We start from the raw sequence: 19280 nt of genomic DNA on the forward strand, positions 1-19280 counted from the left end.
TAACTGAGGTGAAGGTGGACAGGCCAGAATAAAGACTGCCGGTGCTGGAGAGTATGGACAGCTGGAAAAAAGTGCCTCTTGGGGAAACCTGTAAGCTTTGAAGCAGGAACCTCAGGTCTTCCTGGGGACTTCAAGAAACTGAAAATTAAAGGGGAAGGGAGATGGAAATTTGATGTTTTTGACATACTTGTCTAGATCATTAGATTTGTTCTCGTAGTTTTTCATCACACGGAGCACTTGAACATCTTGGCTCAAGAAGCAAGGAGGAAGGAGGCCATGAATTCCCAGCTGCAGCCTCTCTTCAAGCGTAAAAGCCATTCCCTGGGAAGAAGAGAGGAAGGCATGTTCAAATGGCATGCTATGCACTACTAGAGTAAGCGACATCATGCAACTCCCGAGGGCCCCGAGGCAGTCCTCCCCTGCAGGGACCGTGGGGCTCGGACCACCCAGACCCTACAGCTTCTGGATTAGCAGTCTCAGCGCCAGCAGGGTTTTGATGATTCTCACTCTTTTGCTGTTTTAATTTGGTAGGTCTCTATAGTGCACATATCTTTAGAGTGTATATATCCTTAGGGTTTTTTTCACTTTATGCTCTTCTTAGATTACTTAATTAGCTTATGCTTACTAGGTTTAATGGCCTTCCTGAAAGCCCAGCTCTCGGTCTTTTACAAATCACATAACAGGTTTAGAATTATAGAATCATTTAGGTTGGAAAAGGCCTCTGAGATCATCAAGCCCAACCATTAACCTAACAATGCCAAGTTCACCACTAAACCATGTCCTTAAGCACCACATCTACACAGCTTTTAAATACCTCCAGGGATGGGGGCTCAACCGCTTCCCTGGGCAGCCTGTTCCAATACTTGACAACCCTTTCGGTGAAGAAAATTTTCCTAATATCCAATCTAAACCTCTCCTGTCACAACTTGAGGCTGTTTCCTCCTGTCCTATCGCTTGTCACTGGGAGAAGAGACAGACCCCCACCTGCCCACAGCCTCCTGTCAGGCAGTTGTAGAGAGCAGAAGGTCCCCCCTGAGCCTCCTTTTCTCTGGGTTAAACGCCCCCAGTTCCATCAGCTGCCCCCCCCGAGCGGTGCCGCAGCCCCTTCCCCAGCCCCTGCCCGGCTCTGGACACGCTCCAGCCCCTCCGGGTCTGTCTGGGGGTGAGGGGCCCAACGCTGAGCCCAGGGCTCGAGGGGCGGCCGCACCAGGGCCCGGCACAGGGGGACGGGCACTGCCTGGCCCTGCTGGCCACGCTGCTGCTGACACCGGCCAGGGCGCTGCTGGCCGCCGTGGCCACCTGGGCACACTGGGGGCTCATGCCCAGCCGGCTGCCGACCAGCCCCCCCAGGCCCTTCCCCGCCGGGCAGTTCCCAGCCCCCTGCCCCCAGCCCGCAGCGCTGTGGGGGGCTGGTGTGACCCACGGGCAGGGCCCGGCACTCAGCCCTGTTGGGCCTCATACAACTGGCCTCGGCCCCTCGGCCCGGCCTGCCCAGACCCCCTGCAGAGCCCCCTGCCCCCCAGCAGGTCACACTGCCCCCAGCTCGTGTCCTCTGCAAACCCACTGCGGGTGCGCTCCATGCCCCTCGTCCAGGTCATCGATGAAGATACTGAACAGAACTGGCCCCAGTACTGAGCCCTGGGGGACCCCACTGGCGACTGGCTGCAAACTGGATTTCTCTCCGTTCACCATCACTCTTTAGGCCCAGCCATCCAGCCAGTTTTCTACCCAGCCGACAGTACACCCACCCAGGCCATGAGCAGCCAGTTTCTCCAGGAGAATGTGGTGGGAAACAGTATCAAAGTTTTTACTGAAGTCTCTGTAGACAACGTGCACAGCCTTTTCCTCATCCACCAAGCGGGTCACCTTGCCATAGAAGGAGATCAGGTTCATCAGGCAGGACCTGCCTTTCATAAACCCACACTGGCTGGGCCCGATCCCCTGGCTGTCCTGTGCATGCCATGTGATGGCACTCAGGGTGATCTGCTCCACAACCTTCCCCAGCATCAAGGTCAGGCTGACAGGTCTGTAGTTCCCTGGATCCTCCTTCTGGCCCTTCTTCTAGACCGGCATCACACTGGCTAACCTCCAGTTAGGAAAGATTTAGATTTGGATACTGAATAGTATACCCAACTCATCAACTCATCATAGTATACCTAATTCATCAACTTCAGTTACCTTATGGTTTTCCACCACACACAATGTGTATTAACAGCACATTAGCAGCACAGAAGACAGACACGACAGGCAGGATGCTTTCTCAGTGCTTTTTTTTAATTCAAGGAGTATATACAGTGCCACAAGTCTTACAGACTGGCTGTCACTGGCCCACAGATGAAGCTTGAATGCTAGATTGAGTGGGATAACCCTGCTCTTATGGGACAATTTCATCCTTCCTAGGCAGAAGCCTGATCGTGTCCCACTCCCGTGCATGCAGGGGCTGATGCTCCAGACGACCAGCAGCGCCCTGTGCTAGACTCAGCCTGATGAATAGCAACGGTAAATGCATTCTGCAGGCTGTGAAGAAGATTAAAAAAGGTCTTAGTCCTTAATTAATGGGATTTCTGCTATGCTGATAGCAGATTAGACAGCAGGATAGAAGGAAACATTTTCAGAACCGTCTAAGGAGCTTAAATCCCAGCAAAAACTTCACCCATAACTAACCAACCGACTCATATCTTGATGAACAGCTGGCAGTAAAATATTCAAAATCAGTAATTTTTGGACTACATCTAGTCAAGCACACAGACAAATGCTTTAAAAAAATCTTAATGAGCAGCTTTATGACTACATAGCTGTTAAAATGTTATTTTCTTCCATGGATTTAGTGTTTCTCTCTGACAAATAACTGTTATTACCATTGCACAAGAAAATCTGAGGATGTATCTCGATGAACTTGGGTTTGGCAGCCTTCCCTCACCTCCTGTTGCTTGTTCCTGTCCCTGTGCCATCCCAATGGTTGTGCCAGCGCAAGCATGTGTGCAGTCACATGGTTAATCAGTGAAAGGAAGTACCTGGATTAAAAATAACCAGGTCATCTGAGCTCAGAGCAGCTCCCCTGGCTGACGATACACTGTAGATGGCTCTACAGACATCGGCACAGCCCCTGGGGACATACAGCCATGGGAATGGACTGCTGGAAGAGCCATTCACTTCTAAGTGGTGAATACACTTGTAAGCTGGTGAAAAAGTCTGTCAAACTATCAGTGATGCCAAGTAACCTGTGACAGGAAAGAGGAAAAGACTGAAACTGATTCTCCTGTTTGCCAGATCCATGCTTTGAGCATAGTATGACACTTCTTTTCCTAGTAAACTGTGTACTAGCAAAATTTTTTTTTTTTAAAAAAAGTTTTCATATGTTTCAGAAAAAATATTCAGCCTCTAGGACATCTGAGAAGAAAATCATCTTTATCCCAGAAGCATTTTCAAAGTTTTTTCTGCTGGGTATTAGGATAGAGCCAAATATTTTTGAAATCTTTGATGTAAGAACATGGCAGAGAGAAATCATTCCTCTCCCAGCCAGCAGACCAGGAGTCAGCAGTTGCCTAGGAGGTGGGAGGTCAAGATTTTGCTGTCAAACCCAGAAATGAGATCGAGGTCTCTGTGGTCATTGTTGAATGGAGTGCCCAGGACATGGCTGGTTCTGCTGAAGCGCCTGACATTTATGACTCAAATTTCCTTCCTGGACCTGAGAAGCCTTTCCCTAAATGAGTTTCATAGCAGAAATGCTAGGTTCCCACAAGATAAAGTTCGAGTTTTTCTGAGTCATCATTTCTGAATTTAAAAGCCCCAACATGTTCTCATCAGAAAAATAGTAACCATCCACATTCTCCACACTGGAGCCTTCTGAAATATTAGACTAAGATCAACATCAGTTCTCGGTCAGTATTTGGCTTTACACTGGCAATATTATATCACAGCAGAGAAAATACAGCTAACTGTGGAATGTCAAAGTTTATCTGCAATGAATGGGAAAAAATAAAAAGATACAATTTCAAACCATTTACTTCCTGCAGCCTTTGAACATGGAAGATAGATAATGGGAGACAGAAATATTTGGCAGTAAACACTCCACTTGCTCGTCTAGAGGGAGTCATATCACAGCTTGGCTGCTCAGGGTCTCAGACCTGATCTCAGACCAGCTTAGCAAAAAAAGTAAACCAGTGATGCTTACTCTCCCAAAAGAGGTAGAAAAGGCCGAAACACACTGTCCTAGGCATTATTGCCCCCAAGCACTAAAAATCTTCTTGCAGGATTTTTTTCAATAGGGAAAAAGGTCTTTCAGTTATTTGCCACGCACTAAAATAGTGAAAAGCTTCACCATTTCAACAAATGATCACACACCCAATACAAGAAAAAAACTTCTATATTTCAGCTCATTTCTGTTCAAGGTTATACCATGACACCCTACGACACCAGCAGTCTGCACGGCCACTGGTAGTCCCCCGTTTTGCTTCCAGTGGGTTGGACATCCCCAACGACCCAGCATGGGCAGGAGTTCCCTTTGCCCAGGGGTGCTGTGAGATCCGTGATGGAATTACAGCTGCCAGGAGGGTGAAGCACCTGTATTTGGGCACTTGCCCTTCAGTCCCACTGGGACTTTTTTCTCCTTTTAGGGGGAAATTGGCTGAAAAGTGTTCAGCAGTGTGCTGGGAAACCTCTTGAAGTGGTATTGGGAATTAATGTAATAATTAGTAAGACTGAATAAGGCCAAAAGGGACCGTGGGGTTGTACAGCAGTTTGTCTGTGTAACTAGGGCTGGGAGGGACATTTGTGCGTGCCTTGGGCACAATGCCGCTTGGTGCTTAATTTCTGGCTAGTTTTTAGGTCTGCACAGTGCCAGGAGTATCTCCGTGTCTCCAGTGCCAACTCACTATTTTAAGACACAGCACATACAAGACTCCGAACTTGAATCTTAAGCAATTTGGAGATCTATGCGCATGAATGCATGTTTCTGGACGGTGAGAGCAGATTGAACTGTTTAAACACCACAGTTGTGCTGTTAACAGTCCAAGGGTAAGCACGGTTGTACTAATATACAACATCTCTAGCTCACTGCACTTTTGCATTTATTTCATTTGAACGAGCTATACCAGTACAAGCATCTTCATACTGGAGCAACTGCAGCCATGTGAGATGAGGAAGTCGCTGCCTTCACAATCAAGTTAAATCTCCAAAACACTTTTAAGTGCAGAGCTGGTCCATCATACAGTGGCACTGTGGCAGGGTTGGGAGCAGAGCAGAAATTGCCTGCTCTAACTTTGAAGGCTGCTTTCTGAAGTTTCTCGGAAGGTCTAGGAGTAGGACCCCTGGGTGAAGTGGTTATATTCACTGAAACAGCACAGCGTGAAATGAATTTGGAAACACATTCTGCCCCAGATCAAAAGCTGGAATTCACTGAGGTATTGCTATGTTTAAGATTAAAGCTTTTAGGGTTGGATTTTTTTTTTAAGACTGCCTGAAAGCCATATTGTACCACTCTTTTTCTGGTCTTGAAAGGTCTAATGATTAGATGGTGAGCCACAGCCCTGCAGAGCTAAAGCCAGGTGCTCCAATTCATTTTTAAATGTGTGGGAAATGAGTTGGCATGGAGAGGGCAGATGCTATGTCACTACCCAAAAACAAAGGCAAAAATATCAGCTGCCCACAAGGCTTCACGCTATGTAGGGGCTAAGCCAGGGGTTTTGTTCTGAAAAGGGCTTGCTGCAAAGAACCTCAAATGCTTCTGTTCTCTTATCACTGACAACACCATGTCTGTTATGTGGCAGCTCCCTCTTTGCAGCTCAAGCCCATAAAAGCCACTTACTTCAGAAACGGAAGGGTGAAGCAAATTCACAGATAATGATGAGTTTTATCACTGCCTGTACTCTCTAGCAATCAGAAGGGAGCATTTCACTCAGGGATGAAAACAAGCAGGAGGGATGCTAGCATGGCTCAGCCTTGTAATTTACTCATTAGAGATCATACGTCCGTAAGTGGGAACAAAGACACAAAACAGTAGCTCCTAGCGTAGGAGAAAACTGTTGTTGAGGTAATGGGGGCTTAATCAAGGGCTGAATTAGGCCTTACCTAGCAAAGAACATGCAGAGTCCACTGTGGCTCAGGCCATCTCCAGCTGCTCAGCATCTGTTTGGAGCAAAGTCTTGGCTCGCTGTAACTTTCCATGTCCCTCTGCTCTAGAGTGCACGAGCAGCCACAGCACAGGGAGGGCTGTGGGGTGGCTTGGGTGGCCAGACCAAGGGGTTTATGCAGTTTGTACAGTCCCAGGCCACCGCCCTCTGAAGCTGCAGCTCTCAGGCAGCCTTTGGGACCACAGTACCTAATCCACACAACTGGAAACTGGCCTGGCAGTTTCTGAGCTGAGTACACAAGGATCAGTGAACATCTCCCAACCCTCTGGAAAACAGGCCCTGGAACAGGGAACTTCCTAGTTTGATAACAGCAGAGTGCTGGAAGGGGACGCCGGGGAAATACAGACACACAGGGATCACCACTGCAGGCTGCAAGAGCAGGCACAACTAATCCGCTTCTTCTTTATCATTAGTACGTTAACAGCCATGCTAGGGAAGTCCTAATAAGTCAGGGAACTTAAAGGCTTATTCTGTACATATTTTTCCTGTAATGTGTTTTCCATAGATATTTGCACCTGTCTAATTTTACAGCCGGGATGTACTTTGACTACTTGCAAGCAAAAGTTCCTCCTGTAAGGGGTCAGTGCCAGAAGCTAAACTAATCCCTACTGAGACTGTACACAGGGGCCGGGGAGCAGAGAGCAACAGCAGGGAACATTGATTTTCTACACTATGAAAGATTTTTCGGCAAAGGTCAGATCCTGCTGTGGCCTCCTTGGCTCCAGCTGACTTGATAACCCTCTTCACAATGCTCCTTCACAGCTGCTCAAGCTTCTCTTGCTGGCGTGGATGGACTGACACAGGCCTTGTCCTGCCCTGCATCCCACGCTGGAAAAGCTGTATGGAAAACATTACTTGCATAAAAAGCAGGAAGGAGAGGAGGAACATCAGAGAAGTAATCCTTCATTTTCACATTTTACATGTCTTGTAGCTTCTTATTAATTTGTATGTGTTTGTGCTCTTAGGCTTGGAAGAAACCCAAACCTGTGATGCTTTGGTGTATGGGGAAGACATCAGCATGTCTTCTCTGAAACCTGGAAAGAAGACTCCCCACTGTCCCTTCTCAGTAGTTATTGCTGGGCAAGCATTTTCTTGACTAATTTACAAACTCTTCTCACAGTGTGTGTCTCTTTCTGGGTTCAAAGTCACCAGCTGAAAAATCCCACACTTTTGCCCATCCCCTTTGTTACAAAGTGATATAATAGTGGATTTCTAATCTTTTCATACCACTGTTCCTTCCTCTCCCACAGAGCCTGGGAATGTTAAAAAACCCTCCAAGACCAAGATAATTAAGCAACTCAACTTCATGTTTGTTTCAGTTCCTGGGGAACCATCTTTAATGAGGTCCACTAACTCTATTACAATGTGAGTTGTCCATACTATTAATGAGGTTTTACCAGTAACTGTTTTCTTGTCTGCAGGTAACTTCCTTTCACTGGATTAGAACGACAAATTTCCATTATTCTTCTCATTTTTACCTTGTCCTACAACAGTGACTTTTGATTTACATCAACGTAAGAGTGAGCAGAACTGGAACATGACAAAGTCCCTGTGCCAGAATACTTACTGACCAAGCACCTGATCCTTCACAGTTTATCTCACAGAAGCAAATCCTTTCCTGAGGAGGACATCCCTGATGGGCATGTGACAGGCAAGATGTGACAGGGTCACAGGCAAGAAGAAGCAAAGCCATGCTGTTCCTGCATGTTCCCAGGTGTTGTCGAGGTTTACCTCAATAAATCTTGCAAGACAAATGTCTTCAGGATTTTGTTCATTTATTCATTAATCCACAGGAAGAACTTGAGCAGTAAACTCTTCAAGCCCTGCTCTGTGATTTCAGACTGCAGGGGTACAGCTCTATACCAAATCTGGCAAAGAATTCATTAATATTTCCCACAGTTTGCCAGCCTCCAGGGCTCCTTAGGAAAAAAAAATAAAAAAAATCCATATGCTAGAAATTGTATGTGTTTAGTCTGCAAACAAGAACCTGCTGCATTGAGAAAAAGAGATTTTTAAAGCTGAACTAGATAAACTTCCCCAAACAACATCTTGTTTGGCATATTGGTTTTGTGAAGGAACTATGAACTTCGCAGACGGGTAAAAATAGCATCATTGCTCTACTAATAGGAAAGGTGAAGACTGACAATTAATGCCACGTAAGAAGTGACAAGATACAGCTGGTTTTTTTTTAAGAAACTCACGTTTTTCGGTTCCTTGTTTCTTCTCACAAAAGCAGTTATTAAGATCCTCACAGAGTTCTACCCAAGGTAATGGGAATACTTCTTTGGTTTTAGTGAGAAATAGGTTAGGCTGGTATTTCTTTTGAGATTTTGACTAGATTCACAGATGCCTTTACATGCATGAAGTGTCTAAATACAAGCTTCAGTGTCTTCCAATAAAGGAGAAGAGTAAAATCACTGCATGGAGAATACAACTGCCATGCTACACAAAAACCTGGTGTCAGGGGCAAAAAAAGAGAGAAATGCTGAGAAATTATTAGGAGCAACAGAGCAGCACGGAATCCCAAATGGCATGGGACACATGGTGCATGAATACATGCAAACAACAGAGTAAAAGACTGTTCCTGCCCAGATGAGCCTAAAATGTAAAGTACTCACTGGTTTCTTTTTCACGTATAGCAAAATACTGGGTAGAGACGGGAGGTATGATGGCACAAGCAGTAATGAGAACGTCAGGTTCTAGGCTACAGCCAAGCGCATCGTCAGATTCCTGAGGCAAACAGCAAATTCTCAGGACCCTATCAAAAAATATCCCACGTGATCCTGGCACACAGATCCCAGTGGACTGGTCCTCCTGACTCCCAAGAAAATGAAGACACCCTGGTGTCTTTGTTCATCCTCTACATGATTCCCAGTCTCCTTGTATAATTCCACATCTGTTTTAGACCTACCATTGTCACACCTTTACATGCCAATTAGTCAGTGAAATGAGCTAGTCCACGACAGAAATTAAAAGCTCATAATCCACATGGCTATCCATCTCAGCTGTGGGGGATGCTATTCCTTCACCTCATGGGGTGAGGGAGCAGGGTAAAACCAGTTCGCTGCAGGAGATTTGCCCAGCACAAAACAGTATTTCTGTCAGAATATGGCAGTTTCTGTGATGCTGCAGACACACATTTCTCCCAATATGATGTCGCCTCTAGACAGGAAGAACACAGCATAAATTACAATGCTTGCATTCCTAAGTCTATGAAAACCAGCCCTCATCCTCAATTCGAACAAGCAAGTATGTTTGAGAAGAAAGATCAAGGCAATTTTAAGGTTTAAATGTGATCCAAAACATTAAGAGGATACAGTTTTAAAAGCCAGTTTTACAATGCCTGGAAACTTCTCCCACTGTACAGGCAGCTGGTCATGTGAATCCTGGTTGTATATAATTTGAGTTCGGTGGTACAGAGAGCACTAACTTCCTTTTGAGGTTCCAGCAAATTACATAAAATGAGGCTTGTGCGCTTACTGCTCGCACGCAAACTACATCATGCTGTGGGTTTGGAGGATGGGAGTCTCTCCACAAGTTGTATCTCATTTGCTGTTGCCGCTCCAGCAAGTGAGGTTGCTTCAAATGTAGGTTGGATCTGGATTACAGTTAATGGATGATTGCTGATGGCTGTATTTGGTTAAAGACCACTGAAATGCACTGCCTAAGCTGTAGAACTAGCTGTTTCACAACAAGATCGCTTGGGTGGAAGCTTAATCTGAATGAAACCAAGAGTAGTTTTGTTACAGACTTTACCAGAGATGACTTCTCCACTGTACCATTCGTATGTCCTTGTATGCTTCTTCTACCAAAGCTCTGTAGAAAGGAACCATCAGCAGCAGCTTCTTGAACAGTACCAGATGCTCTCTCATTCCCATCTAATCCAGGAAAAGCAGGCTTGGCTTCTGAACCACCATTCTGATAGCTGTTTAATGAGATGCCTGCTTCAGTGCACTACGGGGATTTGAGATGCTTACGAAACATTCAGATACCCCCTCAGATAAGATTCTGGAGAAAGGCAATGTCTTCCCTTAAAAATTAGGAATATGAGAAATAAAGAAGGCTCTAAATAAGGAATCTGTCATCTCAGTACAACAAATGCACTAGAAAAAACACCACTAAGCTCTCCTCCACTTACACAGCCACCACTTGAAGACAACTACACATGCAGGTAAACACAAAGCATCCTGCAGGAAATCTGCAAGCCTCCATTTCCCGTTTGAGTAATTTGCCCTGGTTTTGTTTTTCCCCTCACTGCTTCTGCAGTCCATCTGCACTGTGAAGTCGCTGATGGACTTCAATCCAGGCAGCTTATGCTGGGGCTCAACAGAGAAACTAGCTATCATGAAGTGCACAGGGCCAAGGTACACTCACCCACTGTGGTACCCAGCGGCATTGCAACACACCAGCTGAAGAGACCTACAGCACTCTCCGGAGTGTCCAGCTTCCCTTTGGAAAGTAAGAGGAGATCCTCGCGCTCTCCTCATTTGGCAGCTCACCTTAGAGTTTAGCTGTGCTTTGCACCATGATGATATTTTTCTTCCCATTTCTCAGCCTTCCACCGGCTCAGCTCTCTGATGGTCTTTTATTTCGTCTCTCAAGGCATTATGCACCTTGCTTTACTCTAGCATTTCTACAGCTGTATTTCACAAAACCAGTCTTTAACACTGACAGGTAGCTAAAGCTTTATGTATTGCACACACACATATATACATATATATCTGTAGCACAAACGTCCTTTTCCAGTCCAGCCTCCAGCCAGCCCTAAGATGATCTCCATGCTGACCTCAGGGGCTGTTGTTTTGCCAAGGACATGTTTTGCTTAAATGCTGAGATCAGTCATCCAACTGTCCAAACTACTTTTGGCATCACCAGGAGAGTAGCTAGCCCACCGTGACTACCCTCTGACCCAGTCCCTCGTCCTCCTCCTCGTCTGAGTATTTTACTTCAAACTTTTTCTTCCTTTTTCATGCAGAGGGGAAAAAGGAAGATGCATGAAGTGCTCACAAAAGTGCAATCTGACCTTTTGTGTCTACAGCTCTCATCACCTTTGCGTGCACTCTCCCAGCTATCCTGGTCTATTGTCAACTCGATTTGAGCTGTCTCTAAATTATACACAGTTGAATGCACAGCACTCGGCATGCTTGGCCCCGATACCGGAGCATCTGGACTGCAATTTGTACAATAACACAAATACAAAACGATACATCCTTTCTAACGTACTTCCCCCCCAGGACCTCTAAATATTCTTCCAATTATATAGTTCTTTTATTTTCCACTTTTTTTGCTCCTCAAAACTTCAGCTCTATTTTTCCCATATGGTGTGAGAAAAACTATGTCCAAATACTCCAGGTGATAAAATACCACTAATTTTATACAAGTGCTTCAATTTTTATCACTTGCTTGAGATCAAGCTTAACCACTTCCAGTCTCAAAAGCATCCACTGCACTACCAAGATATTTACACCAAACTATAAATCAAATAACTAATAAAGTTCCTGAGATTTTCCCAAAAAAGTTCAAAAAAAGAAAACTCCCATCCTCCTCTTCCAACTGTTTTTAATCAAGGGCAGTATGAAACAAGTTATCCAAGTCCAGGATGGGGGGGGGGGGGGGGGGAAAGTACAATTACTCTGAGATGAAATTTAAAGATTAAAACCCTTTTGATTCCCTGAGCTGTTTGACAAACATCTCTGTGGAACAGGAATTGCAGCAAGATGTTATAAACCATTTGTCAGTTTGCAACATGTGTGACCACATGTTGGTCAAGACAGCTGAACTGTTCATTATTACTAGGAAGCTGTAAATCGCCCTTTTGGCAAACCTTCAAATGAGTTTAGAAAAAAACCTGGTTCTGTTCTTGATTCCAATAGATGCTATAATTTAAAATGCAAATAATATTGTTCTTGGCATGGCTGCTGCCTGTCCACCTCAGCACAATTACTCCAGCCTCTCCTAGCTTGGACGAGTACTATCTGAGGCCAACGCAACAGCTTCCTTCCTCCAACAGAACATCTATTCTTCTGTAACCGAAACAATTTGGCTAAATGACACAAAGATGAAATGTGACTGCAGCAAGGGTAACAAACACAGCCCAGGCTCCTTGAATACACAAGTGTTATCTGAAAATAAATTGCTATATTAATGATCAGGAGAACGCAATGGCTAGAGCATTGATTTCCCTCATGCACGCCTGTTTTTTTTAGGAGGTATCAGCTGATGAATCAAACCTTTAAACCTGCCATTCAAAGTTGGGTTGCAGCTTAATAATACTTGCCTTGCTGAAAGAGCATGGTGCAGTGCCGGGAGCACTGGAGGCAGAACCAGCCAGCCAGAGTCCGCAAACACTGGAACGGTTTTCACTTATGACCTGCTGTGAAAGACCTGCATGAAGGACAACGGGATGGCCACTGATTTTGTTTCCTTCAAAACCAGCCAGTGACACTGGGCGCATCTTTGGGAAGAGACCTCTCAAACTCAGGTTTCAGTTCAGGGTTTTGATTCCCCTCTGCCTGGCACCACAGTCATGCAGCAACATCGGACTAAGGCAAATGTAAAATGACTTTGAACTTGCCTAGTGTTTGAAATAACCAAAGCCCTGGATATTCAGAGCTGACGAGCTAGAGGGAGACATTACTGTGATCTGTCAAAATATAAAAGGTGCTTATAGGAAAGATGGGGACAGACTTTTTAGTAGGGCCTGCTGTGACATGACAAGGGGTAACAGTTTTACATTGAAAGAGGGTAGGTTTAGACTGGACATAAGGATGACATTTTCCCAGATGAGAGTGGTGAGGCACTGGCCCAGGCTGCCCAGAGCAGCTGTGGGTGCCCCATCCCTGGCAGGGCTCAAGGCCAGGCTGGACGGGGCTGGGAGCAGCCTGGGCTGGTGGAAGGTCCCTGCCCATGGCAGGGGGTTGGGACTAGATGGTCTTTAAAAGTTTCTTCTGACCCAAACCACTCCACAAGTCTATATTCTGGGGAAAACAAGGCTATACTTTGGCATCAGTATGATTTTGTCAGTGCTCAATGATTATATGATGTTTTATCACACACCTTCCTCCTGGGGCTGAAACTCAGATATAAGCAGTTATCACAGTATCCATAAAGTCTGAGTGAGTGAGCACTCACTCTTGAAGTTGTTTGGTTACTATTATGTTTGGTATTGAACAAAACCTAAAAAGTCACACTCTGCTTTATTATCCTTTACAATAAAAGCATAGTTGTCAGAGTATGTGTCTGTATGGCATGTCCTTTGTGTGTTTAAAAAAGCTTTGTCTTCCGTTCCATCAGTACGCAGAAGTGCTGACTTTGCCAGGTCAGTAGTTAACATCATTTACTTTCTGGATGTGCCTCTGCCTTAGTGCCACACGACAGCATCCTTTCCCAACCCATGAGAAGAGGTCAGCAGTTTTGACTGACTGATCCATTATTGATGCTGATGAACTAAAGGATGCTCTCCAAGGGAAGGCGTGAAGCTGAACGGCACCCCGGGGAGTTATTTAACAGTTATTTAAGGATGCGCATACAATTGCATCAACAGCCTCTTCAATAAAAACCATGCTCTGGACAAAGGTCCAGCATCCCTAATGACAGGATCCCAGTCACGATACCTGTGTAAGCAAACTGACAGCTTTTTTTTGTTGGTTGAAAGATCCAAACAGCAATTTAAGAACAGCATAGTGTTTTGCTTTTGCCTTCATACCTCTGGAATTGTTTCAGTAGTATGTGCTTGATACTATAACCTTGTGTCTGTAAACTTGCTCAAGAGCAATAGAATAGCCCTGGTGATCTCCACCCGAGGAAGTGGCAATCTCTACAGGAGGGTGCTAGCCCAGTCCCTCTGGACCCAGAAGTCAGTACAAGACGTCAGTGAGAGGCAGTGGGCTTTTCCTTCACTGAGCTGCACAGATTGGTTTGCAAGCTCATGACATCGGGGTCTGTTTGAGGAAAATGTTTTCTTCTGGGAAGCCCTAATCAGGGCAGCAAGAGGAGTACCTGAGCGTAAGGTCTCTTGCAGTTGTTAATGCCATCGTGTCTTACACTCAGTAATTCAAGACGATCATACCCTGCAGCTCTGAAAGGCTGTCATGGCAACAGAATTATCAGACTGAGTGCCCAGTGAGTCCAGCCAGCTGGTTAAGAACTAGCTTGACACACTTCCTAGACCCTTCTGTCAAAAACAATGTGACCAAAAAAAAGTCGACTGGGATGGGCAAGGGGAAAATGAACAGTTAATGGGTTATGAACTGTGCAGCACTCTAATACTGTGCAAGGGTGAGAAGGAAGCCCACGGGATACTTCAGCCCCCACAGCAGCACCATGCACTGCCCCAGGGGCTGACTCCGTCCCTCCAGGGCCCAAGGGGGGCTTCCAGAGAAAGTCACTCAGGCACCAGCATTTCCAAGCTCAATTGCATTTCCATTCCTAAAACAGTTTCTACGGCTTTACTACATCGATGTAGCTTGCTTATTCAGACCCACCCCTCTCTCTCTTCACTTTCACAGAAAATGCAAAGAAGTGGCAGAGCCGATAATCAATGCCAAATTATCTTGTGGAAGATGCTATTTCTAGGATGTATTATTTGGAGCTTCCAAGTACGTCAGTGAACGTTGTTCAGTAGTCACACACTGTCATTGTGTTTCCTCTGATGACTTCCCGAAGTAAGGTTTTTGTTTTTTCTAGCTGGTAGTAGATGTGTGCATGTCAAACTACGGAAACAAACACTATTGGTGCCAAATCTGCAGGATGGACCTTACTGCTACTTCATTGTGCAATAAAGAAAACGTGCAAAGTAACTCAGGTTGCTTTCATGGAAATGTTCTGTGTATGAATAATGTCAGTGATAAATATAGAGGATCCTTCAGAAAGTTCCCACTCATTTGCTCTGGGCTGTGTTAGGCAACTCGGTGCACATTGATTTGAAGATTACGAAGTGACTCCAGATGGCACAGAGTGGCTATCTGTTCCCTTGGGGACAGCAGCTGCAGCGAGTCCCTCAGCCTTATGTTCAAGTGTGTACACTGGTTTCCAGACAGCAACATTAAACATTGGGTCTTGCTCTTTTGAAGAAATCAAGGGACAGAGCCCTTGGTTATGCAGGTTGAATTCTGATACAGAGCTTGATCTCTGAACCACGGCAGTGGCTGGTTTTCTGGGACAGGGCAGATACCACATCCCAGGGCAAGTTGTGTGCAAGCTGTGTACACGCTGACAAAGATATCAAGCTCAGGAAGAAGCTTTCAGTGAAAGTCAAGTAGATCCAGGATGTGACCTTCTGGAAACAACCAAAAGCCTTTCCCTTCAGCATGATACCCCTCACAACTCCAAACAACCTTTTATTCCTAAAGCCCTGTTAATTCAGCCCTTCAAAAACACAAAGCACAACGAAGGAGAGCCTAACCACAGAGTCCGGACTCCCTGAAGGAGTCCCTGAAGTCTAAGGATGATCAACTAGGAGGACCTAAAGGCAAAAACTGCTGAGTCAATCCTTCTGGTAGAATAAATTTCAAAAATGAAAACTTTAAAGCCGGTGTCAGAAGTCTGCCTGAAAGCCATCGCTTCTGCCCAAGGCTTGCAGTTTTGTTCTGAGCTTAACACAGGCCTTTGCTCAGCAGCAAGCTGGGGTAGAAATTATGAAGTTGGCATTTAGGCCATGCAAAATCATACCCTGTATGTACTGGAATGGAAAGCAAAGTGGACTAAACTTTCTTTGTTCCTTAGCTGGAGGGTTTGGCTTAGCACTCAGCCGAGCCCTTCTTTCCAGCTGAAGATAAATTAGATTCCAGCGATAAAACCCTGGCTCCAGCAAATTACACAGCAAAACTCATACTAAATCCAGAGCAGATCAGATATGATAAGTATCTGGCATTTGTCTGCTACACAAAAATATAAATGTAAATAATGACACGTATTCCATTACTATTCAAAAATAAAACCTCTAAGTGAAAGTTGAAGCAATGGCAAGGCATACTGCGAGGTCTTGAGAGGAGCAGGGACTTGGACTTGATGATCCTTATGGGTCCCTTCCAACTTGAGGTACCCTACGATGCTGTGATATTACAGACTTAAAGTTTTTAACATAAATAGAACTTCTAACAAAAGAAATGGTACATTATTAAGTTACTTTTAATGGAAGGAAAACTCATGTTTAATGTATATAGTCCAGTATCAGGTATGATATGCAACAAATGCCAATGAAGTACACGCTTCCAAACATAAATCCTTTCATTTCTGCTACCCTGAAATGTCTCATCTTAGTGTCCTTGGATTTGAGTTTAGCTAGCAGGTACAGTATTTTTTCTCCACTTGGGCTAGCCACAAAGTGGGAGAACCAACTCATATTTGAGAAAAGAGAACTTGTTTTCCTATGACATTCTTTTACCAAAACAGGAACAAGAATCAAATCTATTTAGTCAAAATGAAAATTAACTTTTCATTTACTTAATGAAAACAGAGCCATATTTTCCAGGGGTATTTAGGTACTTGTAAATGCAGAAAGATATCTACTGGGATTATCAAAGCTGTATTAATAGGACAGGTCTGTAATTTGCATTGTGTCCAGATTCCAGAGATTTAATACAGCACTGCCTAAACACCTCCACATTTCTGATTGGAAAGATAATAAGAAATTACAGATTCTCTAGTGGCTGTTAGTAATTTATTTATTTTATACATTTGCTTTTCTCAGTAAGATAAAATTATTCTGAGAGGGGCAAGCCTACACAAAAAAAAGCTGTTAAAAATTCCTTTCAAAGACAGCTCTAATTTCTAGCCAAACAGCCTTAATACAAAATCAGTAAAAGCATCTGGAAAAGGAAAAAAGAACAACACGTATGAATTGATCTAGACAAGCCACCTCACTGCTTAAGTAAAAACAAAGTTTTGGGGATGCTTTCTGATAACAAGAACTTGCTTAGAGACAAACGCATCCATAAGCATTGCCAGCCAAGGAGAAAGAACATTTAGGAAAACAAAGAAAAAATAAAAAACCAGGTTTCCTGCTTGTTACAGGTCAGCCCATCTCACCTCAGTGGCCAGCACTTCCCTCTAGATCATTTACTGTTTCTGCACCACAATGTTGTAACCGGTGACTTGCTTCCTCTACAGGGTTTCACTTCATTCAGAGGGCTACGTGAGTTTCCTAGACGTACAGTTTGCTGCACAACCAAATCCCTCACCTTCTAATTTTGAGACCTCCTCTGCAACTTCCAAGGCTCAAACTATCCCAGCATATTAAGAGGATGTACATGTGCTTGAGTATATTGTTTTATTAATGAGAGAGCCTAGAATCACTAATTAGGAGGTTAGTGTCCGTAGCAGAAGTGCTTAATATAAAATGGCATTTCAGGAAAGCCTCTACCAGTTGATTTCTTCTATTTAACCACGAAGCAAAAAAAAAAAAAAAAAGGCAAAAAATAAAATAAAAACAGTAAATACATACACATTTTTCCCACAGAGCCATGTAAATGTATTTCTTTTTGTTATTTTTTGTTGTTGTTGTTGGTTTAGAGGAAGAGGAAATAATGCTGTGCAGGTATTATTACACCGTACTGTGGAGACAGACACATTCTGTTAGCACAGTTTTGTCAGCAACCATCTGATTACTTGGAGCTTTCTTTAGAGCCTGGAGCAGAGCCAGGTGGTGCCTATTGATGGCACTGAAAGAAGAGAAACGCGGTGGAGGTCAGTCACCAAAAGAGACCTTTCTGCTTTGCCAAGTTGCTTGACGAGGTGGCTGATGGAAACAGCTTCCTTTCACTGGTTACAATGGGATTCTTTCAGGCTCTTTCTCATCTCAGCCTTATTGTCAGCACCGTACACAGGCCAGTGCCGAGTCCTGCAACGAAGTCACCATAGAAATGACATGGAGAGCATTTAGTGACCTCCCAACTGCGTTTCCTGGCCCTGAAATAAATTTGAGCTCAGTTATTACAGCGCCTCTGATTTAGTAATTGCCTTTTGGGAGACACTCAAATGCTTCAAATGGAATCTTTTCTTAGGGTCAAATCCTGTCCCTATTGTAGCCTACGGGAATTTTGCCATTGGACTTTAATGAGACAACAATTTGGCCATTAATCCGTGAAAATCTGCTACTGTAGTTCACACTGCACTCCCATTTAGGACCCTGTTGTTCAATTCACTCTGAACCAGCTTGTTTTCACTTCCAAGATAATTGCACAGACTAGGGAGTAATTCAAACAACAAATTCAGCAGTAGCAGGCATTAGCTGCATTAACTATATGACTGCTGGGTGGACACTGCCAAACCCTGCTGCAGAATCTTCCCAAACCTGCTGACAGTCACTAAGTCAATGAAAATACTGAAGAAGCATCTTCCTCCTCATTTCAACAAAAAGACAACAAAAGCCCCATAAACAAGGAGTTTCTACGGTGCGCAGCCTGGGACCATTAATACCTTTCACTTCCAAGAGCAGGAGCTGATTCTTTAGGTCAGAGAGCATCAAGGATCAAATTCTGCTCTAGATGTACCTTAGGGCAGGCATTCCAAATCGGCACTTGCACATCCTGGCTGATCTCAATAAGTTTCTATCATAACACACTGCATTTTTGTAGCCTTGTTTTGAGTTGTAGGTCACTGAAAATCTTCCGGCACAATGCAAGCGCTCTTTTAGAAACGTCCCTACGTGGTTTACGGTTTAGCAGATGCGTGCTTGTGTTCCTAACCACCCTTCACAGACATGCTTAGTCACAGATTCCTGAGGTTCTCAGGTTAAACACTAGTGGTATAGAAAATCGAACAGATTTTCAGAGTAACTCCCAGTGACTTTGTCTGTTAGCTGACTTTTCCTACCTCTCGCTCACAGCCGATTCTAAGCTATACTCCTGGACTTTATTCCTGCAACATTTTGCAGCACCTGGAGAAATACCTTTATACGTAAATGGCAGATTTCTCTGTGTGGAAGGGGGTTAAATAAGAGAATACCCAGGTTTCTGTGTCTCTGGTTAATAAAACACAAAATTTCTCTCCTGTTGCCTCTCATTGACCCTGTTTAAGTGATCTGGCACGCTCTGAAAATGCACAAGGGCTCTATTATGCACACGCACTAGGTACAGCAGCTTTCACTGGACTGTAACTGATTTGTTTCAGATGAAGGGATGCTGTTAACCACCACTGTGAATATAATTG

General features: G+C 44.4%; 1 protein-coding gene across 1 annotated transcript in view; it reads right to left on the reverse strand.

Moving 5' to 3' along the window:
- Positions 1–19280, reverse strand: part of ME3 (malic enzyme 3) — a 136133-nt gene that overhangs the window by 61312 nt on the left and 55541 nt on the right. Inside the window, exon 2 of the mRNA XM_056329516.1 lies at positions 188–321. Coding sequence (XP_056185491.1) covers positions 188–321 — 134 coding nt within the window. The remainder of the gene's footprint in view (positions 1–187; positions 322–19280) is intronic.

The sequence above is a fragment of the Falco biarmicus genome, chromosome 2, assembly GCF_023638135.1.
Source record: "Falco biarmicus isolate bFalBia1 chromosome 2, bFalBia1.pri, whole genome shotgun sequence".
NCBI classification, from domain to species: Eukaryota; Metazoa; Chordata; class Aves; order Falconiformes; family Falconidae; genus Falco; species Falco biarmicus.